Source organism: Micropterus salmoides, unplaced genomic scaffold (genome assembly GCF_014851395.1).
Source record: "Micropterus salmoides isolate LMB-PRFRI ecotype aquatic unplaced genomic scaffold, ASM1485139v1 Ms_hic_scaffold_18, whole genome shotgun sequence".
NCBI classification, from domain to species: domain Eukaryota; kingdom Metazoa; phylum Chordata; class Actinopteri; order Centrarchiformes; family Centrarchidae; genus Micropterus; species Micropterus salmoides.
Genome location: NW_024040928.1, coordinates 32,960,276 through 32,986,413, shown reverse-complemented (window position 1 = coordinate 32,986,413; position 26,138 = coordinate 32,960,276). Strand labels below are relative to the sequence as shown.

At 48.9% G+C, this 26,138-nt stretch overlaps 2 protein-coding genes and 1 long non-coding RNA gene across 5 annotated transcripts in view; 1 reads left to right on the top strand and 2 right to left on the bottom strand.

Annotated features, from left to right (window-relative positions):
- brf1b (BRF1 RNA polymerase III transcription initiation factor subunit b) overlaps positions 1 to 26,138 on the top strand; it is a 49,276-nt gene that overhangs the window by 1,503 nt on the left and 21,635 nt on the right. For both annotated transcript variants that reach the window (XM_038727107.1, XM_038727108.1), the window contains exons 2-5: positions 132 to 340; positions 24,169 to 24,249; positions 25,786 to 25,959; positions 26,056 to 26,087. In XM_038727107.1, the coding sequence (XP_038583035.1) occupies positions 157 to 340; positions 24,169 to 24,249; positions 25,786 to 25,959; positions 26,056 to 26,087 (471 nt within the window). In that variant the 5' untranslated portion in view covers positions 132 to 156. The remainder of the gene's footprint in view (positions 1 to 131; positions 341 to 24,168; positions 24,250 to 25,785; positions 25,960 to 26,055; positions 26,088 to 26,138) is intronic.
- Positions 7,347 to 9,568, bottom strand: LOC119909076. Its single transcript, XR_005445370.1, has 3 exons — positions 9,480 to 9,568; positions 8,918 to 9,262; positions 7,347 to 7,431 (listed from the first exon to the last, which is right to left on the bottom strand). It is a non-coding gene; the product is annotated as an uncharacterized LOC119909076 (long non-coding RNA).
- LOC119909073 lies at positions 14,549 to 15,588 on the bottom strand. 2 transcript variants are annotated; one of them, XM_038727128.1, is made up of 3 exons: positions 15,432 to 15,588; positions 15,108 to 15,331; positions 14,549 to 14,975 (listed from the first exon to the last, which is right to left on the bottom strand). In XM_038727128.1, exons 1-3 carry the CDS (start codon positions 15,460 to 15,462, stop codon positions 14,715 to 14,717), a joined length of 516 nt encoding a protein of 171 aa, XP_038583056.1. In that variant the 5' UTR covers positions 15,463 to 15,588; the 3' UTR covers positions 14,549 to 14,714. The 2 variants fall into 2 exon arrangements, with proteins under 2 accessions (XP_038583056.1, XP_038583055.1); XM_038727127.1 differs by having other exon boundaries at positions 15,108 to 15,588.

Genomic DNA, 26,138 nt, shown 5'->3' with positions numbered 1-26,138 from the left:
TGGAGGGCTGGAGGGCTCAGGGGCTCAGGGGGGACACTGGGATTGGTCCTGTGTCTTTAAAGATTCTGAATGCTAAAGCTAACAGAGCTAGCTAACCTGCTAACAGCTGACCCCTCCTGTCTGGCCTGCAGGCTGCGCTGACCTCAGACCTCCACCATGAGCTCCAGGGTGTGCAGGACCTGCGGGGGGTCCGATATAGACGTGGATCAGGCCCGGGGCAGCGCTGTATGTACCAGCTGCGGTTCTGTTCTGGAGGACAACATCATCGTCTCCGAGGTCCAGTTTGTGGAGGGGAGCGGGGGAGTTTCCTCTGCGGTGGGACAGTTCGTCTCTGCTGACGGTGAGACACACACGGGGAGGGGGGCACCTGAGCTGGTCTCTGCAGGATCAGTGGGGGGCTGGACTACGCAGGGAGTTTAACTACGACGGTGGAGAAGATGTTGGTCAGCTGAGTCGGTGTTAATTTACCTGGAGTTGGCGGCGGTCACATTAAAGGGGCGTGTCAGGACATGGGGAGTTTAAAGACCGTTAACGGCTGAATCTAACAGCATGGCGGCCGACAGAGCCAGGAGTAAATCTGTAGCCTGATTACAGTCACACATTTATAAACTTGGCTTTGCAAGGCTGCAGCATCACACACAGCAGAGGTGTGACGCTGCAGTGAGGAAATACTCGTGAGTTCAGCCCACGATCACCACCCTGCACCTCACAGACTTCACCCGGTCGTATTCAGAAGGAAACACAGTCAAGTTTCATTTTTTGACTTTAATTTCAGATTTTTCTTCCTCTAAATTTCACTCTTTGATCTAGGATTTCTTTTCTCGTTATTCCCCCGACCATGGCTCCGTGTTTTGGACACGTAAAACAGCTGATCTAAACAAATCGCTCAGGAGGATTCAGTTACAGCCTCATGAATATTAAGTCTTTACTTTCTCCGTCCTCTGTGCTGGGTGATAGGAAGTTCTTGTGAGAGAAACACCCGACAGCTACATGTGAAAGCGTTCCTGCTGACTCGCATCACATCCGCCTCCTCACTCTGCATCTTCTGCTCTCAGTCACCTGCTCACCGGAGCGGACGTTCGTCGGAACAAGCTTAACGATGGTTCCTACCTGCAAGCTACCAGCTTAGTTAGCTCCGAACATTCGAACGAGGGTTTCGGGGGAACACCTGCGTCGCTTAACGATGGTTCCTACCCGCAAGCTACCAGCTTAGTTAGCTCCGAACATTCGAACGAGGGTTTCGGGGGAACACCTGCGTCGCTTAACGATGGTTCCTACCCGCAAGCTACCAGCTTAGTTAGCTCCGAACATTCGAACGAGGGTTTCGGGGGAACACCTGCGTCGCTTAACGATGGTTCCTACCCGCAAGCTACCAGCTTAGTTAGCTCCGAACATTTGAGATACGGTTTCGGGGGAACACCTGCGTCGCTTAACGATGGTTCCTACCCGCAAGCTACCAGCTTAGTTAGCTCCGGACTTTCGAACGAGGATTTCGGGGAACACCTGCGTCGCTTAACGATGGTTCCTACCCGCAAGCTACCAGCTTAGTTAGCTCCGGACATTCGAATGCGGGTTTCGGGGAACACCTGCGTCGCTTAACGATGGTTCCTACCCGCAAGCTACCAGCTTAGTTAGCTCCGAACATTCGAACGAGGGTTTCGGGGAACACCTGCGTCGCTTAACGATGGTTCCTACCCGCAAGCTACCAGCTTAGTTAGCTCCGGACATTCGAACGAGGATTTCGGGGAACACCTGCGTCGCTTAACGATGGTTCCTACCCGCAAGCTACCAGCTTAGTTAGCTCCGGACATTCGGGAGAGGGTTTCGGGGAACACCTGCGTCGCTTAACGATGGTTCCTACCCGCAAGCTACCAGCTTAGTTAGCTCCGAACATTTGAGATACGGTTTCGGGGGAACACCTGCGTCGCTTAACGATGGTTCCTACCCGCAAGCTACCAGCTTAGTTAGCTCCGGACATTCGAACGAGGGTTTCGGGGGAACACCTGCGTCGCTTAACGATGGTTCCTACCCGCAAGCTACCAGCTTAGTTAGCTCCGAACATTCAAACGAGGGTTTCGGGGAACACCTGCGTCGCTTAACGATGGTTCCTACCCGCAAGCTACCAGCTTAGTTAGCTCCGAACATTCGAATGCGGGTTTCGGGGAACACCTGCGTCGCTTAACGATGGTTCCTACCCGCAAGCTACCAGCTTAGTTAGCTCCGAACATTCGAATGCGGGTTTCGGGGAACACCTGCGTTGCTTAACGATGGTTCCTACCCGCAAGCTACCAGCTTAGTTAGCTCCGAACATTCGAATGCGGGTTTCGGGGAACACCTGCGTCGCTTAACGATGGTTCCTACCCGCAAGCTACCAGCTTAGTTAGCTCCGAACATTTGAGATACGGTTTCGGGGGAACACCTGCGTCGCTTAACGATGGTTCCTACCCGCAAGCTACCAGCTTAGTTAGCTCCGGACATTCGAACGAGGATTTCGGGGAACACCTGCGTCGCTTAACGATGGTTCCTACCCGCAAGCTACCAGCTTAGTTAGCTCCGGACATTCGGGAGAGGGTTTCGGGGAACACCTGCGTCGCTTAACGATGGTTCCTACCCGCAAGCTACCAGCTTAGTTAGCTCCGAACATTTGAGATACGGTTTCGGGGGAACACCTGCGTCGCTTAACGATGGTTCCTACCCGCAAGCTACCAGCTTAGTTAGCTCCGGACATTCGAACGAGGGTTTCGGGGGAACACCTGCGTCGCTTAACGATGGTTCCTACCCGCAAGCTACCAGCTTAGTTAGCTCCGAACATTCAAACGAGGGTTTCGGGGAACACCTGCGTCGCTTAACGATGGTTCCTACCCGCAAGCTACCAGCTTAGTTAGCTCCGAACATTCGAATGCGGGTTTCGGGGAACACCTGCGTCGCTTAACGATGGTTCCTACCCGCAAGCTACCAGCTTAGTTAGCTCCGAACATTCGAATGCGGGTTTCGGGGAACACCTGCGTCGCTTAACGATGGTTCCTACCCGCAAGCTACCAGCTTAGTTAGCTCCGAACATTCGAATGCGGGTTTCGGGGAACACCTGCGTCGCTTAACGATGGTTCCTACCCGCAAGCTACCAGCTTAGTTAGCTCCGAACATTCAAACGAGGGTTTCGGGGAACACCTGCGTCGCTTAACGATGGTTCCTACCCGCAAGCTACCAGCTTAGTTAGCTCTGGACATTCAAACGAGGGTTTCGGGGAACACCTGCGTCGCTTAACGATGGTTCCTACCCGCAAGCTACCAGCTTAGTTAGCTCCGAACATTCGAACGAGGGTTTCGGGGAACACCTGCGTCGCTTAACGATGGTTCCTACCCGCAAGCTACCAGCTTAGTTAGCTCCGGACTTTCGAACGAGGATTTCGGGGAACACCTGCGTCGCTTAACGATGGTTCCTACCCGCAAGCTACCAGCTTAGTTAGCTCCGGACATTCGAATGCGGGTTTCGGGGAACACCTGCGTCGCTTAACGATGGTTCCTACCCGCAAGCTACCAGCTTAGTTAGCTCCGAACATTCGAACGAGGGTTTCGGGGGAACACCTGCGTCGCTTAACGATGGTTCCTACCCGCAAGCTACCAGCTTAGTTAGCTCCGAACATTCGAACGAGGGTTTCGGGGGAACACCTGCGTCGCTTAACGATGGTTCCTACCCGCAAGCTACCAGCTTAGTTAGCTCCGGACATTCAGGAGAGGGTTTCGGGGAACACCTGCGTCGCTTAACGATGGTTCCTACCCGCAAGCTACCAGCTTAGTTAGCTCCGGACATTCAGGAGAGGGTTTCGGGGAACACCTGCGTCGCTTAACGATGGTTCCTACCCGCAAGCTACCAGCTTAGTTAGCTCCGAACATTCGAATGCGGGTTTCGGGGAACACCTGCGTCGCTTAACGATGGTTCCTACCCGCAAGCTACCAGCTTAGTTAGCTCCGAACATTCGAACGAGGGTTTCGGGGGAACACCTGCGTTGCTTAACGATGGTTCCTACCCGCAAGCTACCAGCTTAGTTAGCTTCGGACATTCGGGAGAGGGTTTCGGGGAACACCTGCGTCGCTTAACGATGGTTCCTACCCGCAAGCTACCAGCTTAGTTAGCTCCGAACATTTGAGATACGGTTTCGGGGGAACACCTGCGTCGCTTAACGATGGTTCCTACCCGCAAGCTACCAGCTTAGTTAGCTCCGGACATTCGAACGAGGGTTTCGGGGGAACACCTGCGTCGCTTAACGATGGTTCCTACCCGCAAGCTACCAGCTTAGTTAGCTCCGAACATTCAAACGAGGGTTTCGGGGAACACCTGCGTCGCTTAACGATGGTTCCTACCCGCAAGCTACCAGCTTAGTTAGCTCCGAACATTCGAATGCGGGTTTCGGGGAACACCTGCGTCGCTTAACGATGGTTCCTACCCGCAAGCTACCAGCTTAGTTAGCTCCGGACATTCGGGAGAGGGTTTCAGGGAACACCTGCGTTGCTTAACGATGGTTCCTACCCGCAAGCTACCAGCTTAGTTAGCTCCGAACATTCGAATGCGGGTTTCGGGGAACACCTGCGTCGCTTAACGATGGTTCCTACCCGCAAGCTACCAGCTTAGTTAGCTCCGGACATTCAGGAGAGGGTTTCGGGGAACACCTGCGTCGCTTAACGATGGTTCCTACCCGCAAGCTACCAGCTTAGTTAGCTCCGGACATTCAAACGAGGGTTTCGGGGAACACCTGCGTCGCTTAACGATGGTTCCTACCCGCAAGCTACCAGCTTAGTTAGCTCCGGACATTCAAACGAGGGTTTCGGGGAACACCTGCGTCGCTTAACGATGGTTCCTACCCGCAAGCTACCAGCTTAGTTAGCTCCGAACATTCGAACGAGGATTTCGGGGAACACCTGCGTCGCTTAACGACCGTTCCTACCCGCAAGCTACCAGCTTAGTTAGCTCTGGACATTCGAACGAGGATTTCGGGGAACACCTGCGTCGCTTAACGACCGTTCCTACCCGCAAGCTACCAGCTTAGTTAGCTCCGGACATTTGAGATAGGGTTTCGGGGAACACCTGCGTCGCTTAACGATGGTTCCTACCCGCAAGCTACCAGCTTAGATAGCTCCGGACTTTCGAACGAGGATTTCGGGGAACACCTTAACACCTTCTACCGTAGTTAGTAGCGATGCTTTTGGGAAACGCAGCCCTGGACGGGAGGAGCAGACGCAGCTAAAGGTCTCGTTTTAAAACCAAAGCGCAGCAGAGTGGGCGGGGCCTGGAGCTGAAATAAACAATGAAGGAGCAAACAACCAGGGCAGGATCAGTGAAACATTTACGTCTTTAACAACTTTTAAATCACGGTTAGATCGGCTGTTAGTTTTGTGACGCTTTATGATCAATCTGTCATCGATGTTTGGACAGATCTCCGCACATCGTGGATCCTCAGAATAAAATCTCTCTGCGTCTTTAACGCTGCGACTCTGGTCAGTCACACTGAAACACTTCCTGCGAGCTACATTACTGCCGTGATCATGGTTTCATCTGTAACCTATAAAACTGATCAGTGAACAGTAATCTGTCATGTTGTGGTCGCACTTACTGGAACATTCGTCGTTATCATGTGTTCTGCATTAATGTAAAACTTTATTCAGTTTTAACCTGTAGACACGTTTTCTCACCTGCTGGGTGCGACTGACTTTACAATCGCAGGAGTAAAGTGCGTCTTCTTTTGTCTTTATTTAGAATCACATCACTTTACACAGTTGCTTATATAATTATACAGTGATTCCACTTTAGGAATAGACATGTACTAACAGAACAGGTTCGTTCCACATTTGCTCAGGGAGAGAAAGGAAATATTTATTTCTATATAAACTGAGAGAAAGAAAGGAGGGCGCTTAGGGACAATGAACCTTTTCCACTTTTCCCAAATTTCCTCCTTTAGTTTTCTGTAGCCTGACAGAGAAAGTGATTCTTTCCATCTCAGAGATCTCAGAGATCTCGGTAACGCAGCAGTGCTCTGGAGATGGGCCGTTTGGCCTGAGCCATTCCTTTGTAATTGCTTTCCTAGCTGCTACGCTCAGTAAAGCAAACCGGTATTTTGTTTTAACATCAGCAGACGTCGAATGTAGAAACCCAAAGAGTAGTTCATCCCGGTTAAATATTCTCACTAGTTCTGTGTAGATCTCACGCCAGAAAGCCTTCACGGTTGGACAAAGTGACCTGCCTCCTGAGAGCCAACAGCTGGAGGAACCCGATGAGGCTGCTGAACAGGTGAAACATCTGCTGAGACTCTTCCAGCCGAGGTTGAGCTGATGTCTGTTATCTTCCAGATGTCCTCTGTAATACAGCCGTTAGTTTTCTTAATTCATTGTAAAGATTATTCTAGAACGTGAATTGGCCCATTTGATGAGGTCATACGAAAACCATCTCAGGATCTTTATCTCCTCAAATAGGCCATTTTTACCAACAACGCCTCGCCTTGTTTCCATGAAGCTTCTAAGTAACTTAATAATAATCTGTAATCTCCTAACCCGAGTAGGAAGATCCCCTGACACTCAGTTTCTTTCCATCTTGCCTGAGTCACAGTTGCACCAACAAAACAAAATGAGGGCTGAAATATAATACCCCCCCGCCCCGTTGGAGACTTTGAAATTTTATCCTTGGTTTCCCCCCCGTGCCAAATAAATCTTGAGTAGCTTGTCCCACTCATTGAACTGTTTCTCACTTATTTCTGACTCAATTGGTTAAACTTTAAGTCATACAGCTTTGTTGGCGACGTTTACGCCTAAATCTCATTTATTCCAGTTTAGTTGAAAAATGGAGCTCATATTCTGGCTGGAATTCGAACAAAGTATTTGGCTTCAGTTTTTAAATACAGCCTTCCTATTGAAAATCAGTCATTAAGCAAAGTCCAGTCTGCTAAAGGATGAATGAGCAATCTTTGGATACGTAATAAACCCCTTACAATCCCCTGTTTGTCACTTTCAGTCTTCTGAAGTGCCCTCTTTGGTTGCCATGGTGAATCTTAGTGTCGGAGCTCCATTGATGAGGCTTTTTCCATCAGACTCAACGTACTCAGAGCTGATCCCGATCAGCTGTTCCCAGTTTGTTACGCCTGCTGCTGAAACTGGGCCTGGACTTTGGGTTCCCTTTTACATCGATAAGAACATTTACACTGACCCCGGAGCCCTGACCCTGACCCCGACCCCGACCCCGGAGCCCTGATGTCACACGGTGACACCAAGTCCTTAGACTGATTCTAAACCAGGACCCAGGTCCCTCAGAGGCCGGGCTGGGGGCCGGGGATCCAACAGGAATGTGAGCGGAAACAGCTGAGTGTCAAACTGAAGCTTTATTCAGAATCAGAGTGTGCAGACCAGGTCTCTGGAGGTTCTGTTCTTCATCAGCTGATCTGTAGACCTGGGAGGACAAGAACATGTTTACACTGTCAGAAACAGCACCACCTGAACTCCGATCCAGATCACCAGGCCTGTTTCAGAGACTCTGGCTTTGTTGAGAGGCTTTCTGGAACAGGACCCGGGTCTCGGACCAAGTCTGATCCTTCCTCCCTGAGGTTTGAGTTAGTGAGCGGTCACACCTGGATCCGATTCACCGACTTCAGACCCTTCATATTTCCTGTTTACTGTAACGCCACATATGAGCGAGGAAACGCTCCAGTCTCAGCCACCTCTGATCGTCTGACTGCATGAGGCTCGGCGAGGAAACAAACCCACGCCAGAACCACTCCAGATTCAGGTCCAGGGCACGTGAATCTGTGTCACAGCAACCCTTTTGACTCTGAGGTCCAGGATTGGTCCGATCAGCAGCGGCGTAAGGCAGCAACAACGGGCCCCTGGGCTACGAAGCACACTGGCGTCTAGAAGGGAACCCTTTATTGGCTGATGTGTGTGCCACAGTTAACAGCTGATGGGATCAGATGCAGTAAAGGCCTCATTTAAAGCTCACCGGAAAAAGAAAGAGAAGTGGCCACCTCGTTGACACCATGTCCAGAGAACAGGCCAGCTACAGCGCACCGTTTCATACCCACACAGTTAAACAGGAAGGCGTACTCAGCGGCGAGCTGAAACAATGACGGCCTCTGAAACAGCAGCTGCACCCAATGAAAAAACTCTTGTAAAGTTACTCGCCTGTTTGAAAAGGCACGACGAGCCTGCAGTGAGCGAAAGCTTTGACACAGAACCATCTTATGTGGGAGCTGCGACCTCCTGCTCCTCCTTTTCTTGAAACTACTTGTGTGGTGAATAGCAGGACTGCGAGCTTGCACGTCTGCTCTGCTGGCCTATGGTCAGATTTTGCCTTTCACCCGGTTTCTGGAGTCTCGTCACATGATCAAATAGAAAGCACTCATTTACATATTACCCAGCAATCATCACGGCATGTGTGGGCTATGTGACACGAAGACCAAAGGAAATAACCATCACCGTACGGCCTCCAGCTTCCCACAGGCTTTCACGTTCACTAGTTTTACCCACTAAAGTCAGCGCTGTCGGACCCCACGGCAAAGAGGGAAATACACATATGATCTCCATGAAAAGTATAGAGTGATGACTTTCAATGTATTTTTACCGTGTAACTGACAAAGTCCCACTCCCGTCACGGGCCCCCAGTACAGTGCGGGCCCCAGTGCAGCTGCACTGGCTGATGGGGCATCTGACACCAGGGTCTGTGGTTATATCAAAGCAGTGACGTGGACTCATTCTTTCAGGATGACCGAATACGATGTTAAATCATTGAGACAAGGCTTTGATCTGTATATTAATCAAAAGTCTCTTTAGAATAATTAATAAATTGGAGGCGAGATGATCTTACAGGTGCAGCCGGCAGAGTAACAGGCTGGACAGGTTAATTACGACACAGTATAAGGTGGAAGGTCTGTTCTCAATACCTCTCATGATGCCTTGGTGAACGCTGGCTCCATACCAACCACCGCTGTCCGATCTGGTGTGGATCCTCAGGTCTGAGCCTGAACCACCGGAACCAATAGAGTCTGTGTGAGCACCAGTTAACCCAGCTCCCCCTGCAGTGGGACCGTTTGGTTGGTGTTCTCTGACGTTGTCAGGACTGTTGGGGATCTGCTGTGGACTGAAGCTGAGGTAGGTGTTCCTGCTGGTTCCTCCTCTGCTGTCAGACTGAGTGGTGGGGTTCTGGAGGTTTTGCAGTTTGGGTTTGTCACTGGTGTGAAGTCTTCCTGGGAGACCAGGAACAAGTCTGTCTCTGATGAGAGATGTGCCTGAAAGTGGGGACGGGTGGAAAAATAAAGATTTAGTTACAACACACAGAACTTCTCCCCAGTGACCAGGATCTGTATTTTTAGGTCCGACATTTAAAGCAGAATGCCTTGGAGCTGTGGGAAGGTAAATTTTTGATTGAGCTAGACTAGCCGTTTTCCCTGCTACCAGTCTTTGTTCTAAGCTCAGCTAAAATTGGTTGCCAATTCTCGTTCCTACCTGTTGGATGAATGGAGTTTCTCCAGGTGGAAACAGATTCCTGTCCTCCATTGTTTCCTGTCTCAGCCACTGACTGGACCAGTCTCGGCTGGTGTCCTTGCTGGGTAAAAGGTGTCTCGAGATGTCCAGAAGAAACAAATTTACCTTGAGGTTTGACTCTGATGTTCTGCACCCTGGACTGAACTGTCTCAATGTTCCTCCTTTCAATGGACCCTGGTCTTCCCAGGTTTTGGTCAACTGGGCTGGTTGCAGTGGCCGTTGGATCAGGGCTCACAGACCCTTGTGTGTATCCAGACGAGTCAGAAGTTTTGGCTGTGATGTGTTTGGTAGCAGGGACAGGTTTTTTGTCACTGCGAGGCTGGACTTGTTCACTGCTGCCAATGTGGACTGGGTTGTAGTGAGCTGGTGGTTGAAGGACTAGGTGAGAGGTTTGAGAAGGACCGTGTGGACTTTGAGGCTGGTATCCAGGTATCTCAGTACTGGCCATTTCCATCCCAACACCTGAGGACCCATAATGGCTCAAATCCAGACTGGCCTCATGCTGCTGGGTCAGTTCTTTCATGCCAGGAGAAAGATATACTTTAAGACTCTGCAGGTCTTGATCTGGTGTAATGATACCATTTTGGCTAAGAGTGGGCTGGTCCCATGTTAAGCCAGAGTACCAAACGTTATCACTGTTCGGACCTTCAAGTGTACGGGTCTGACTGGAGCTTCCCCAGTTAGTTTCTAACTGTTCATCAACTGGAGAATCAGGAATCCTGCTGGAAGAACTCGAGCCTGGGTTTTCATCAGTTAGTCCCGAATTTTCCCGTCTCTCTTCTACAAACTTTAAACTTGGTGTGTTCAGGTTTGTCAGCTGGATGCTGTTGACTGGTAACTGGTCATATCTGGGAGGTAAGTTGAGGAGATGGTCCCCAGTGGGAGATCTGAATACATGTTGGTCCTGTGTCTGGGACAGGAGAAGACCAGGATTAGATGAAACCTGCAGAGGGACTTGGTGGGTACCGATGGGTGGAAGCTCAGGAAGAGGCAAGAGATTGAGGTTTGGAAAAGTTTGGAGATTTTGGGAGGAGTAGAGTAGTTTGATGTATCTTCCTGGTACTGTGATGAGGCTGGGTCCAGGTTTGAGCTGAGGCCTGATACCGGAGTAAGGCAGGACTCCCCCTGGCGCTGGGGTTTGGTGCACCTGGTCAGTCGGGATGTTGGCGGCATGTCCAGAAACCTGATGTGAGCAGTCTTTGGCTGAATCTGTTGGAACATAAAAATATTTTTAGCTTCTATCATTGAAACCAAACTGGATTTGGATCATTATAACTCCGACTGTGACCTTTAAGGTTCTTGAAGACGTCGACTGAACCAAATCCAGGAGTCCCTGATCTGAAGACACTGTTGGCAGATAGTCTGTTGATTCCACTAAGGGGATAGAAGCACCTCACTGTCAACCTGTTCAAGGACCAGACACATTTCTTCATCAGCGTTTTACAAGGATCAGGTTTTGTTTTAGGTAGCCTACTGAGTGCAGTCCGAGTCCTTTAGCAGAGAACCGGGGACTACCAGGATATGAAGCGTTCATTCAGATGTGTCTCTTACTTGAACTGAGATTCTCTGGAGATGAAGTTCGGTCCGTCTGCGATCATCTGCCTGTCATGGAGAATCTCGTTCTCATAAACCAGGTCCGTACCGACCTGTTAAAGATCCTCCGTTAGAAACTGTGCTACACCTTCACGTGTCTCCTCATACTCCGTCTTCACCGTCCGCTTTACTTGTCCTCTGCCTCCCTTGCACAAACATCTTAAAGAAGACATTTATCCCACAAAAAAATATACATGTCTTTCAGGACAATTGTGATGAACGCTAAGCCCTTAGGTATTCTGTTTACTATAAGGGAAAATGGTAAAACCAGATGTGTACATGTGAGAAGCCGGGAAGGTTTTCTTAAAAACAAGATTATCTCTGATCGTTTCAGCTCCAATTCTGTAGTACGGTGCATTTGGTGAACTCTTCCCTCTCTAAGTGAAGAGCTTTTTGTTTTCAACATTTGAGTCATACCATGGCTCTGGTCCCACAGGAGCTCAGCTTGAACTCAAACAGGACTCTGGATCCATCGGCCTGTTTGGGTCTACAGGTGGGGTCCAGCAGAGTGGTTCTTTCAGGCTGCACTGTAGGCCAGGTGGCCGCTGGAGATGTCACCACTGTCATGGTTCCATCTGCAGAACAGACTGACACCAGAAGGGAAATGTTAGGGCGGAGCCCGACCCAGAGAGGCGAGCAGTCGGGGTCAGAGGTAGTGCAGGTTACCCGTCATGTCCTGTGTTTTGAAGAGGCAGCGTTTAGAGGTGGACGCCTGGACCTGCAGAGTTTTGGAGTCTCTCAAAAGAAGCTTAAATGTTCCATAAAAGTTTGACAGGTTGATGTCCTGGAAAACAAAATGACTCACATTAGATGGAGTAAAGACTCAAGTGTTGAAGGGTCAAGTTAATATTTTGAGATTCTGATTAATGTTTAGTCCATTAGATGTCTGTAAATGAGTGAAATGAGGAGCTGTGGCTGCAGTAGGTGCAGATTTTATTTGAACCAGATGAAGATCCAGCTGGGATCAAACTGTCTCCTGATACGTGAATTATGTAATCAACTAAATTAAGATAAAGATGGACTCCCTGGTTTTATTGCAGCACCCGGTGCAGTTTTCAGTAGAGGACTCCCATGGGTCGTGGACTCTTACCTCATAGATGTATCCAATGGAGAACAAAGGGACTTCCAGGGTGGTTCTCCGGGTGTCACTGTGGAGGTGGTACCCTCTTTGGGCCGCCAGTTGTGGTGTCAGAGGTTCGTGGTCGACGCCCACCTCCCAGAGAGTTTCAGCTCGAGGTGGTCTGACCACGCTGAAGGTGATTCCTCCATCTGAACACCGAGCCGTGATCTCTGGAGGGACTGTAAGGAGAAGGTCACACGTGGAAAATGGACTGGACTCACATAGCGCCTTCCTACCATTCAAAGCGCTTCACACATCACGTCACACTCGCTCATCAGAAAGGACGACTAACAGACTTGGGGATCAGTATCTTGCCCAAGGACACATGCAGACTGGAGGAGCCGGTTAGTGGGCGACTGAGCCACCGCTACCCATAGGCTGTACTGATGGATTTAAACAGACACCTGGTTACTGTAGACCCGCGAAGGAGCAGAGTGCAGCTAAGTCGGAATAAATGTACTTACATGCATTGAATACTCGTGCCGTGACGGATGTGTGGTGGTGGTAGGAGTCTCTCTGAGGCACGATGGTTAAAGTGAAGTTTATATCTATGGAGTACTGCAGCACACCGTGACCTAGGTACTGTTGGAAAAACACAAGTGTCTTAGAGAGAGTTCCAAAGACCAGTGGTCTGGTCTCGATGGCTGCCACGTGACATTCAGCAAGCGCTCGTCACTTCAAGAGGCTGTAGTAATGACCAACGTAACGAATCCTCCGTGAGGTAGATTCTCTGGTTCTGCTTTTGTTCCAACTGTTCTCCTACTTTTGGTACCTTAAAGTTCCTTTAATTAAACGGGACAAAACCAGACCAGGATAGGTCAACTAGGCCCGCAACCAGGCTAAACTGCAGGCCAAGTCCACAGAGGAAAACCAGGCTAAACCCTGGTTAATACCGATCCCAAAGTTGGACCACATAAAGAATTAAATGAAACACATATGCATGGTCGTGGGTTCAGTCTTTGTCCGAATTGGAGGAGCGTTGCTGGATCTAAACTTGGGCTCTGCTCGTGACGGGATACTAGATCCAAGTTCAGGTGGTGGCAGTGCCGTTGATCCTGACACCTGTCACAGCAAACAAACACTACAGTTACCATCAAAACATTTTAAGGTGTGTGAAGCAGTCACCATCCAGTGGACGACGACGTCCTCAAAGGGCAGCCGGAGCCCGTAGGCTCGGCTGCCGTTCGCGTGAACCACGGGACTGATGCCGTAGCCCCGTTCAGCGCTCTCTGACATCATCAACTGCTGCCCGTTGATCCGGACTTCCTCCAATACGACATCAGCAGGAATGTTTCCCAGGTAGACGCTGAACACCTGGTCTCCACTCACGGTCTCTGCAGGAAGAAACAGAAGTCAGGAGAGAAGACGTCCAGACACAGGACTTACAGAAATGTGACCATGGACATCTTGATTAAATTATGGAAATATATATTCACTCCCATTAGGGCGTTTTTATTAGGAACCGATTCAACTTTTTAATACAGGTGAATTCATCTGGTCTAACAAAAAAAAAAAAAAAAGTGTCAGTCGCACAAAATGTCCATCTTTAGTTCCCAAAGTTAGTTTCCAACAGTCTGAAAACCAAAAGATATTCTACCTTTTAAGCATTTTGATCAAAAACGTTATAAAGCTTGTTGCCAGTTAATTTTCTGTGAATCGAATATTCAACTAATCAGTTTTATTTGCTCATTAAGCAAACAGACTCTTCTAGTCCACTTTGTGGACCCGGTCTTTAATGTAGCGATCACTGCATTAAAATAGCTTTGGTCTTGCATTAGCACGTTTGCACAATTTATGGTGTCGATACTACAAAGACACAGTTGTAGGGCTGAGGCGATTCGTCAACGTAATCGATTATGTCGATTACTTAAATACGTCGATGCGCATTACGTGTGTCGACGCGTCGCTGCATCCGGTGTGGGATCATCATGTTAAAAGTGATTTCTTCCCCGCTGCTGTCATGGTAACGTAACACCGCGAGTCATGTAACGATCGGCTGTTTCATATTATCTGTTTATTTAACGTATGAGCGGGAAACAGCTTAAACTATTTACAGACAGACAATCTGTGACAGTCTGAGTCCTTTCAGGTGTTCACTGATGCAGAAATACATTTTATCATACTGCGTTACTCAATATTGAAATGAATCCCTGTCGGAAACATTTAAAGTTTTAAGTAAAGTAGCCTAATTAATGTCTGTTCGTTATTATCACAACACAGCAGTGAAGAGGAAATTTGATTGATTTTAAGATTTGTTGCTATTGTCATTATTCTCATGTGCTTCATCAGGATGAAATATAGATTTATTGATTAGACATGTTTTTGATATTTATTTTGGATAAATTGGTATGTTAATCGAGTAACAGGCAACTTTTCTTTCTTTAGAATAAACAAAATGAGTCGTTAGATTAATCGACTTGAACACTAATCGATATGTACAGCCCTACACAGTTGTTGGAGAGAGATCAGCGAGGCAGCGGGACTCAGCAAGGAGGAGGACATGAGAGCGGGGGGGCATAAAACCTAGGTCTTAAACGTAGACTGAGGCCTTTGCTGGTTTGTAAACAGGGAGACTTGCGGTTGAGGCTGAACGGTGGACGGCAGTGCGGGGGTGTGTCCAGCACTCTAAGCATCCGGTGTCTCGTGTCGATGCTGCCGCCGTCTTCATACAGCAGAGAGAAGATGTGTTCGTACAGCAGGTCGATCACATACGTCTCTTTGTACGCGTTGTTTACCACCCAACTCTGCAGAAAAGAAGAAACGGCCAATCAGATGTAGAGTCTGCTGTTGGTCAGGATGTCATCAGTTGCACATGTTTGTTGTTGTGTTGGTCAAAACCTTATCCCCGTCTGAAGTTTGGATGGGTTCCACTGTACCTTCCTGTAGCCGCCCTCTGCCCCAAAAGGAACCCCGATCTGGATCAGATTTCCCTGTTGGACCAGACTGAATCCTCTGGCAGCAGCGGCGGCTTTGTCCAGCAGCACCCCCTCCACCCCAACACTGAGGCTCCGACTCTCAAACCCTGCCCCCCCCCCGACCAGAGGGCTCAGAACCCGTGGGACGTCCCAGAGCAGCCGGACGCCATCAAAAGAACCCAAATCTGAGGAAGGATCAGCAGGATCAACAGAATAACCATCAGCACCGTTTACCCATCGGACAGAAACCAGATTCCTGTTCAGTGTCTGTGTGGGAGAACTTACTGACTGTGCAGGCCACGGACACATCGATCATCACCACCGTCAGCTTCTGCCTAAAGAACAGAGAAGCCCGGATGATCTCCACGGGGATGCCGTCCACCTGCCGACAAACGTCAAGAGCTACCTCAGTGTTTTACCACCTTACATACGTCACATAGTCTCAGCGTTTCGTCTCCTAAGGGCCTCGAGTGGACTTTGTAGACTTCCAGAGTGTCAGTCTGGGGTGCAGACTTTCAAGTGCATAGATGTCCTGTAGTGAGGTTTTGTACTGCACAGAGACTCTGCGTTGGCCTCATGAGCTGTGAGGTTGTTGAGAACCAATCTCCATGGTAACAACTGAGGTCTCAAGTCCTGTTTTGTTATCTAGCACCCTCAGAGTTGTCGGTACTTGTGCCTGAAGTGTCCGAGGGTTCAGTCTGGAAGTCCAGAGGCCTCTCTCTTTTCTGAGTTTGTACCTCCTCGCCTCCCTCGCGCCGCAGTCCCTCTCCTGTCAGTCATTCTGACGTTTCAAATATCTAAGCATTTAAACCTGCTGTAATACACTTGACAGGACAGAGGAAACGCACAGTGGACACAGAATTAAAGTTTCAGCTTCTTTAATCCGTGTTCAGATGCTCAGGATTGATCAGGAGGACGGCTGCTTTACTCCAAACAGTTTCACTGGATGAACCTGGACTGTGTGTGAGACCTTTAGGATGTGTAGAAGAATACAGAACATTATTAAGATTGGCTTCCTCGAAGTGCATTTTAGGAATTGAGATGTCTTCCGAGATGGATTTTCGGATTACCGGCAGGAGGACGGAGGAGGCACAAACAGATAAAGACAACGACCCAGGTGTACATTTGGCCACAAACTCAACCATGAACTCCATGTTCGCTGGATCGGCTCTTGTGCCTACATTGTTACTCACCGTGGTCATCTCAGCATGGGGCTGTTTGTACCGAGATCGGAGCACCACTCTCTGGGCGGTGGTGGTCAGGCTGTAACCCCGCCTCTGGGCTTCGCTGACGGACATGGAGGAAACCTGCCCATCGCCCTGCAGGACCATCAGCTGCCAGAAACCACGCGCGGTCCTCAGAGCCTGGACACCACAAACCAAACACAATGTCAAAACTTAAACCACCAAGGACCGAAAGGACCATTTGGATTTATGTTGGTAGTTTTGTTCATTTTAGCAAAAGGCTTTCTGATCAAAGCTTCAGATTTGACAGGCTGAGTGGCAAGAAGATCAGGTGCTCAGACGCCACGGATCCAGCCAAGCAAGTGGTCGGAACAACCGGGACGTCCCTGCCTGAGGACGTCATATTATTGACCAAAGTTAATAGCTTCAGCTGAAGGAAGCATGACTGTTCTACCTCTGGTTTCAAACATTCAAATGGGACAAACAAAAAGGACTTCACATGGGCCTTGTGAAAAGTGTTGTCCTCAGATAAGTAGAGTTAGGTTTTACCTGATGGAAGGCAGCCTGCCACACCTGTCCCCCGTCTCCCACCTGGCCTCCACATGACGACTCCCTGTTCACGTTCACCTGCTCGACATCATGGGGGCAGATCAGTATTCCGACTGCTCAGTTTGCTTTTAGGCACATCTATTGTGGGATTGTTATATAATAATCAGCTCCCAGTGGTAGGTGTTCTGACCTCCATGTAGTCCTCCTCACAGATGATCTCTCTGTGAGTCCAGATCAGACCAGAACAGATGGCAGAAACAGGACTGCTGATCCACCCGCCACCAGCATCACTCACCATCACGTTAAATTTGAAGGTGAACGTCTCGTCGTTCTGGAAAACACAAAACACACAATCCCCGTCCCAGCTGCCGTCGGTCTGGACTCTGGCCACATCCAGGAGCGATGCCTGTGGATCAGGATTATCAGAAAATGGGGGCTACCTGGTTGTGGGTGAAGCAGGAGTAGTATGATGCTCTGAAGGTGGTGAAGCCATCCATCTTGAAGATGCTGATGGTGTAACCACAGCGCGAGGCGAGCTGCTCGCTGATGGAGTGAATGTCATTTCCATCTATGTCAGGACGGCGTGAGTGACGCAGAGTTCAGGTGAAGGGAGACAGTTTAATGGTGATACTGGGACTACAGGAGTCTTTGTATATTCAGTGAACATGAACTGACCTACAGCCTCAAAGCGAGTAGTCTGTCCTGAGGCCACGTGGATCCACAGGTAACGATCCCGACACTGCCACTGAACAGCAGTCTCCGCAAAACCTGACAGCAGAAATACATCTGCTACGAGTCTTACTGAAATAAACCTACATCATAGATTCAAGTTCCACTTTCTGTGGTTCTGAGTACCAGTACAGACCCAGTAAACCCGCCGGTGCAGAGTGTAAATAAACCAGTGCAGAGTGTAAATAAACCAGTGCAGAGTGTAAATAAACCAGTACAGACCCAGTAAACCCGCCGGTGCAGAGTGTAAATAAACCCGCCGGTGCAGAGTGTAAACAAACCAGTACAGACCCTGTTAACCCGCCGGTACAGAGTGTAAATAAACCAGTACAGACCCTGTAAACCCACCAGTGCAGACCCTGTAAACCCACCAGTGCAGAGTGTAAACAAACCAGTACAGACCCTGTAAACCCGCCGGTGCAGAGTGTAAATAAACCAGTACAGACCCTGTAAACCCACCGGTGCAGAGTGTAAATAAACCAGTACAGAGTGTAAACAAACCAGTACAGACCCTGTAAACCTGCCGGTGCAGAGTGTAAATAAACCAGTACAGACCCTGTAAACCTGCCGGTACAGAGTGTAAACAAACCAGTACAGACCCTGTTAACCCGCCGGTACAGAGTGTAAATAAACCAGTGCAGAGTGTAAATAAACCAGTGCAGACCCAGTAAACCTGCCGGTGCAGAGTGTAAATGAACCAGTGCAGAGTGTAAATAAACCAGTACAGACCCAGTAAACCCACCAGTGCAGAGTGTAAACAAACCAGTGCAGAGTGTAAATAAACCAGTACAGAGTGTAAATAAACCAGTACAGACCCAGTAAACCTGCCGGTGCAGAGTGTAAATAAATCAGTGCAGAGTGTAAATAAACCAGTGCAGACCCAGTAAACCCGCCGGTGCAGAGTGTAAATAAATCAGTGCAGAGTGTAAATAAACCAGTGCAGACCCAGTAAACCCGCCGGTGCAGAGTGTAAATAAACCAGTGCAGAGTGTAAATAAACCAGTACAGACCCAGTAAACCTGCCGGTGCAGAGTGTAAATAAACCAGTGCAGAGTGTAAATAAACCAGTACAGACCCAGTAAACCCGCCGGTGCAGAGTGTAAATAAATCAGTGCAGAGTGTAAATAAACCAGTGCAGACCCAGTAAACCTGCCGGTGCAGAGTGTAAATGAACCAGTGCAGAGTGTAAATAAACCAGTACAGACCCAGTAAACCTGCCGGTGCAGAGTGTAAATGAACCAGTGCAGAGTGTAAATAAACCAGTGCAGACCCAGTAAACCTGCCGGTGCAGAGTGTAAATGAACCAGTGCAGAGTGTAAATAAACCAGTACAGACCCAGTAAACCCGCCGGTGCAGAGTGTAAATAAACCAGTACAGAGTGTAAACAAACCAGTACAGACCCTGTAAACCTGCCGGTGCAGAGTGTAAATAAACCAGTACAGACCCTGTAAACCTGCCGGTACAGAGTGTAAACAAACCAGTACAGACCCTGTTAACCCGCCGGTACAGAGTGTAAATAAACCAGTGCAGACCCAGTAAACCCGCCGGTGCAGAGTGTAAATAAATCAGTGCAGAGTGTAAATAAACCAGTGCAGACCCAGTAAACCTGCCGGTGCAGAGTGTAAATGAACCAGTGCAGAGTGTAAATAAACCAGTACAGACCCAGTAAACCCACCAGTGCAGAGTGTAAACAAACCAGTGCAGAGTGTAAATAAACCAGTACAGAGTGTAAATAAACCAGTACAGACCCAGTAAACCTGCCGGTGCAGAGTGTAAATAAATCAGTGCAGAGTGTAAATAAACCAGTGCAGACCCAGTAAACCCGCCGGTGCAGAGTGTAAATAAATCAGTGCAGAGTGTAAATAAACCAGTGCAGACCCAGTAAACCCGCCGGTGCAGAGTGTAAATAAACCAGTGCAGAGTGTAAATAAACCAGTACAGACCCAGTAAACCTGCCGGTGCAGAGTGTAAATAAATCAGTGCAGAGTGTAAATAAACCAGTGCAGACCCAGTAAACCTGCCGGTGCAGAGTGTAAATGAACCAGTGCAGAGTGTAAATAAACCAGTACAGACCCAGTAAACCCACCAGTGCAGAGTGTAAACAAACCAGTGCAGAGTGTAAATAAACCAGTACAGAGTGTAAATAAACCAGTACAGACCCAGTAAACCTGCCGGTGCAGAGTGTAAATAAATCAGTGCAGAGTGTAAATAAACCAGTGCAGACCCAGTAAACCCGCCGGTGCAGAGTGTAAATAAATCAGTGCAGAGTGTAAATAAACCAGTGCAGACCCAGTAAACCCGCCGGTGCAGAGTGTAAATAAACCAGTGCAGAGTGTAAATAAACCAGTACAGACCCAGTAAACCCGCCGGTGCAGAGTGTAAATAAATCAGTGCAGAGTGTAAATAAACCAGTGCAGACCCAGTAAACCTGCCGGTGCAGAGTGTAAATGAACCAGTGCAGAGTGTAAATAAACCAGTGCAGACCCAGTAAACCTGCCGGTGCAGAGTGTAAATGAACCAGTGCAGAGTGTAAATAAACCAGTACAGACCCAGTAAACCCGCCGGTGCAGAGTGTAAATAAACCCGCCGGTGCAGAGTGTAAACAAACCAGTACAGACCCTGTAAACCTGCCGGTACAGAGTGTAAATAAACCAGTACAGACCCTGTAAACCCACCAGTGCAGAGTGTAAACAAACCAGTACAGACCCAGTAAACCCGCCGGTGCAGAGTGTAAATAAACCAGTACAGACCCTGTAAACCCACCGGTGCAGAGTGTAAATAAACCAGTACAGAGTGTAAATAAACCAGTACAGACCCTGTAAACCCGCCGGTACAGAGTGTAAATAAACCAGTGCAGAGTGTAAATAAACCAGTACAGACCCAGTAAACCCACCGGTACAGAGTGTAAATAAACCAGTGCAGAGTGTAAATAAACCAGTACAGACCCAGTAAACCCACCGGTACAGAGTGTAAACAAACCAGTACAGACCCAGTAAACCCACCGGTACAGAGTGTAAACAAACCAGTACAGACCCAGTAAACCCGCCGGTACAGAGTGTAAACAAACCAGTACAGAGTGTAAATAAACCAGTACAGACCCAGTAAACCCACCAGTGCAGAGTGTAAACAAACCGGTGCAGAGTGTAAACAAACCAGTACAGACCCAGTAAACCTGCCGGTGCAGAGTGTAAATAAACCAGTGCAGAGTGTAAATAAACCAGTGCAGACCCAGTAAACCCGCCGGTGCAGAGTGTAAATAAACCAGTGCAGACCCTGTAAACCCGCCGGTACAGAGTGTAAATAAACCAGTACAGAGTGTAAATAAACCAGTACAGAGTGTAAATAAACCAGTACAGAGTGTAAATAAACCAGTACAGACCCAGTAAACCCGCCGGTGCAGAGTGTAAATGAACCAGTGCAGAGTGTAAACAAACCAGTACAGACCCAGTAAACCCGCCGGTGCAGAGTGTAAATAAACCAGTGCAGAGTGTAAATAAACCAGTGCAGAGTGTAAATAAACCAGTGCAGAGTGTAAATAAACCAGTGCAGAGTGTAAACAAACCAGTACAGACCCAGTAAACCCGCCGGTGCAGAGTGTAAATAAACCGGTGCAGAGTGTAAATAAACCAGTGCAGAGTGTAAATAAACCAGTGCAGAGTGTAAATAAACCAGTGCAGAGTGTAAATAAACCAGTGCAGAGTGTAAACAAACCAGTTTACCCTCCAGTTGAACTTCGGCTGTTGGTTGTTCTGTGAGCTCACAGCAGATAAAGATGAGTCTGGAAGAAAAAGCAGTGAGGTTCCGGTTTTACCATCGCTCTGCCCCACACAGCAGGATCTGAGCTTATCCAGGTAACTTCGGGGTTAAACCTGGGTTTTCAGCACCACCACCGGGGTAGATCTCCATGGTAACTGATGCTGAACGGCTAACCTGCTCCGGAGCAGGTTCTGTTCCAGATCAGAGATCAACTCTATGAAAACGCCGCCTACTGACCAATCAGCTCTGTGGAAAATGACATCACCATCTGTAGGAAATCCCTCAGACTGTTTATAGGCCGTTTGCTGCGGTGATGTGGAGAAACTCTCGTCTACGGATATGACCCTACAGAGACGGACTGAAAGCCTCAGGTGTTTACGGTAAAGTGTTTCATATGGTTTATCTGCTCCCAGTCCTTTCTGACGTGAGGCTGAATATTGTGAGCAGTTTGGGAGGGATACTGTTAATATGAACGTAGGCTGTTTGTTTCAGGTCAGTAGCTTCTTATATCACAGAGACTGGTCACCTTCTGCGATGGGCGCAGGTACTGAAGGCAGCTTCCAGCAGCCTGAATGTTCAGATTCAGTCTTTCAGCCACTGTTTGAGCTCATTTTATGGCATGAATGGAGTTTTCGCTTCATCGCTTTATGAAGTTAATTTAGAACAATGTTTGGACACTTTTAGTGTTGAATAAATTAATCTCAGTTTTTAAAAGTGAGCTGGAACGACCAGAGTCTGAGGTTAGTTTTGACCTGCTGCTGTTCAGGTGAGGTTAGCTTTGACCTGCTCAGGTGAGGTTAGCTTTGACCTGCTCAGGTGAGGTTAGCTTTGACCTGCTCAGGTGAGGTTAGCTTTGACCTGCTGCTGCTGCTCAGGTGAGGTTAGCTTTGACCTGCTGCTGCTGCTCAGGTGAGGTTAGCTTTGACCTGCTCAGGTGAGGTTAGCTTTGACCTGCTCAGGTGAGGTTAGCTTTGACCTGCTCAGGTGAGGTTAGCTTTGACCTGCTCAGGTGAGGTTAGCTTTGACCTGCTCAGGTGAGGTTAGCTTTGACCTGCTCAGGTGAGGTTAGCTTTGACCTGCTGCTGCTGCTCAGGTGAGGTTAGCTTTGACCTGCTGCTGCTGCTCAGGTGAGGTTAGCTTTGACCTGCTGCTGCTGCTCAGGTGAGGTTAGCTTTGACCTGCTGCTGCTGCTCAGGTGAGGTTAGCTTTGACCTGTTCAGGTGAGGTTAGCTTTGACCTGTTCAGGTGAGGTTAGCTTTGACCTGTTCAGGTGAGGTTAGCTTTGACCTGTTCAGGTGAGGTTAGCTTTGACCTGTTCAGGTGAGGTTAGCTTTGACCTGCTCAGGTGAGGTTAGCTTTGACCTGCTCAGGTGAGGTTAGTTTTGACCTGCTCAGGTGAGGTTAGCTTTGACCTGCTCAGGTGAGGTTAGCTTTGACCTGCTCAGGTGAGGTTAGCTTTGACCTGTTCAGGTGAGGTTAGCTTTGACCTGCTCAGGTGAGGTTAGCTTTGACCTGCTCAGGTGAGGTTAGCTTTGACCTGCTGCTGCTGCTCAGGTGAGGTTAGCTTTGACCTGCTCAGGTGAGGTTAGCTTTGACCTGCTCAGGTGAGGTTAGTTGAACTCACCCAGTAATGAAAGCAGCAGGCTTCATGTTGAAGCTGTAGAACCTGTGTCTCCGTCTCTGTGGAGGAAAAGCTCCCCTCTGCAGCCAGGTGAGCTAATCACAGAGTCAGAGCTGATTGAGCTGATTACACCTGGGCGGTTTCACCTGCTCCACACTGCAGCAGTGAGGTCACTTGGCTCACTAATAATACAGGTAGCTGGTTCGGACCATGTCAGACCTGGGGCCTGCACCGCGAAGCTGGTCATCAACTCTGTAACCCAATCCAGCCGGGAGCACGTTCACATGAAAGAGGCGGAGTCAGCGGCAGATGACCAATCACAGACACGAACAAGTCCACTGTCAGCAGAGCGTCATATTTTACAAAGAGCAAACTGTAACACTACAGAAACAGGACCTGGTCTGACAGCTGCAGCCGACTCTGCGATGCCTAAATGAAAATATCAGCCTTACTCTCTCAGAAAAAACTCAAACAGTGGCTGAAAGACTGAATCTGAACATTCAGGCTGCTGGAAGCTGCCTTCAGTACCTGCGCCCATCGCAGAAGGTGACCAGTCTCTGTGATATAAGAAGCTACTGACCTGAAACAAACAGCCTACGTTCATATTAACAGTATCCCTCCCAAACTGCTCACAATATTCAGCCTCACGTCAGAAAGGACTGGGAGCAGATAAACCATATGAAACACTTTACCGTAAACACCTGAGGCTTTCAGTCCGTCTCTGTAGGCCTTAGATCCGGCTGCGCTGGCAGAGTCCTGCTTCTGGCTCAGACAGCAAAATCAGTTCCACCTGCAGGTTCTCTGTCACAGCTGCTCACTCGCTGCATCAGGATCTGAAGGAAGCAGGTGAGCAGGAAACTTTAAACCTAAAGGGGACAGTTCCAACAGAAAGCAAAAAACAGCAAGCGTTTCCTCACTGTCAAAATGCAAAGGTGGTGAAACAAAGTGTGGATAGTTTAATGTTCACCATCAGATGAATTCAGTAGGTTCTTTATTTATCCTGAAATAAGCTGTAAGCTAAAAGCAGCTCGCTTAGACGTCGCACGTGAAAGTTTTAATATATACGTTAAAGGTCACAACTTCAGACGCTCTGCTGACCCTCCAACCATCATCGGGACGTCCAAATAGAGACTGCTCTGATGTCAGGCCATGAACCCAGACCTGTTCCCCTGTCTGTCTCCAGGTCCAGTTAAAGCTCCTCTTCTTGGTTCTGGGTTTCACACTAGTGTTGGGAAAGAGTCCAGAGCCCAGACCCTCCAGGGCGGTGAGTACCTTCATCATCATTAAATCCAGATTCCTCATCACTCACAGACTCTTGTTCCCTGCATACACCTGATCCTGGATCAGTTCCACGCACACAAACCTGATCCTGGATCAGTTCCACGCACACAAACCTGATCCTGGATCAGTTCCACGCACACAAACCTGATGAGGTGTGTGTGTGTCTCCAGGTAAAGTGAACAGGTGTGTGTGTGTGTGTGTGTGTGTGTCTCCAGGTAAAGTGAACAGGTGTGTGTGTGTGTGTGTGTGTGTGTGTGTGTGTGTGTGTGTGTGTGTGTGTGTCTCCAGGTAAAGTGAACAGGTGTGTGTGTGTGTGTGTGTGTGTCTCCAGGTAAAGTGAACAGGTGTGTGTGTGTGTGTCTCCAGGTAAAGTGAACAGGTGTGTGTGTGTGTGTGTGTGTGTGTCTCCAGGTAAAGTGAACAGGTGTGTGTGTGTGTGTGTGTGTGTGTGTGTGTGTGTGTGTGTCTCCAGGTAAAGTGAACAGGTGTGTGTGTGTGTGTGTGTCTCCAGGTAAAGTGAACAGGTGTGTGTGTGTGTGTGTGTGTGTGTCTCCAGGTAAAGTGAACAGGTGTGTGTGTGTGTGTGTGTCTCCAGGTAAAGTGAACAGGTGTGTGTGTGTGTCTCCAGGTAAAGTGAACAGGTGTGTGTGTGTGTGTGTGTCTCCAGGTAAAGTGAACAGGTGTGTGTGTGTGTCTCCAGGTAAAGTGAACAGGTGTGTGTGTGTGTGTGTGTCTCCAGGTAAAGTGAACAGGTGTGTGTGTGTGTGTCTCCAGGTAAAGTGAACAGGTGTGTGTGTGTGTGTCTCCAGGTAAAGTGAACAGGTGTGTGTGTGTGTCTCCAGGTAAAGTGAACAGGTGTGTGTGTGTGTGTGTGTGTGTCTCCAGGTAAAGTGAACAGGTGTGTGTGTGTGTGTGTGTGTGTCTCCAGGTAAAGTGAACAGGTGTTTGTGTGTGTGTGTCTCCAGGTAAAGTGAACAGGTGTGTGTGTGTGTGTGTGTGTGTGTGTGTGTGTGTCTCCAGGTAAAGTGAACAGGTGTGTGTGTGTGTGTGTGTGTGTGTGTGTGTGTGTGTGTGTCTCCAGGTAAAGTGAACAGGTGTGTGTGTGTGTGTGTGTGTGTGTCTCCAGGTAAAGTGAACAGGTGTGTGTGTGTGTGTGTGTGTGTGTGTGTCTCCAGGTAAAGTAAACAGGTGTGTGTGTGTGTGTGTGTGTGTGTGTGTGTGTGTGTGTGTGTGTGTGTGTGTGTCTCCAGGTAAAGTGAACAGGTGTGTGTGTGTGTGTGTGTGTCTCCAGGTAAAGTGAACAGGTGTGTGTGTGTGTGTGTGTGTGTCTCCAGGTAAAGTGAACAGGTGTGTGTGTGTGTCTCCAGGTAAAGTGAACAGGTGTGTGTGTGTGTGTCTCCAGGTAAAGTGAACAGGTGTGTGTGTGTGTGTCTCCAGGTAAAGTGAACAGGTGTGTGTGTGTGTGTGTGTGTGTCTCCAGGTAAAGTGAACAGGTGTGTGTGTGTGTGTGTGTCTCCAGGTAAGCGTCAGATCCAGCAGCTGGGCAGCCAGCTGCAGCTGAACCAGCACTGTTTGGACACGGCCTTCAACTTCTTCAAGATGGTGGTGAGTAAACACCTGACGCGAGGACGCAAGACGGAGCACGTCATCGCGGCGTGCCTCTACCTGGTGTGCCGCACAGAGGGGACGCCACGTATCCTAGCAACCAGCGTCATGCTGTGTGTGATTTTGTGCTCGCGTGACCTCTGACCTCCAGGTGTTCTGCTGGTTTTCCTTAACTGTGTTTCAGACATGTTGCTGGACCTGAGTGACCTGCTGCAGGTAGGACTGACCTCAGACCTGCAGAGACCTGCTCCCTCTGTAGACCCTGAC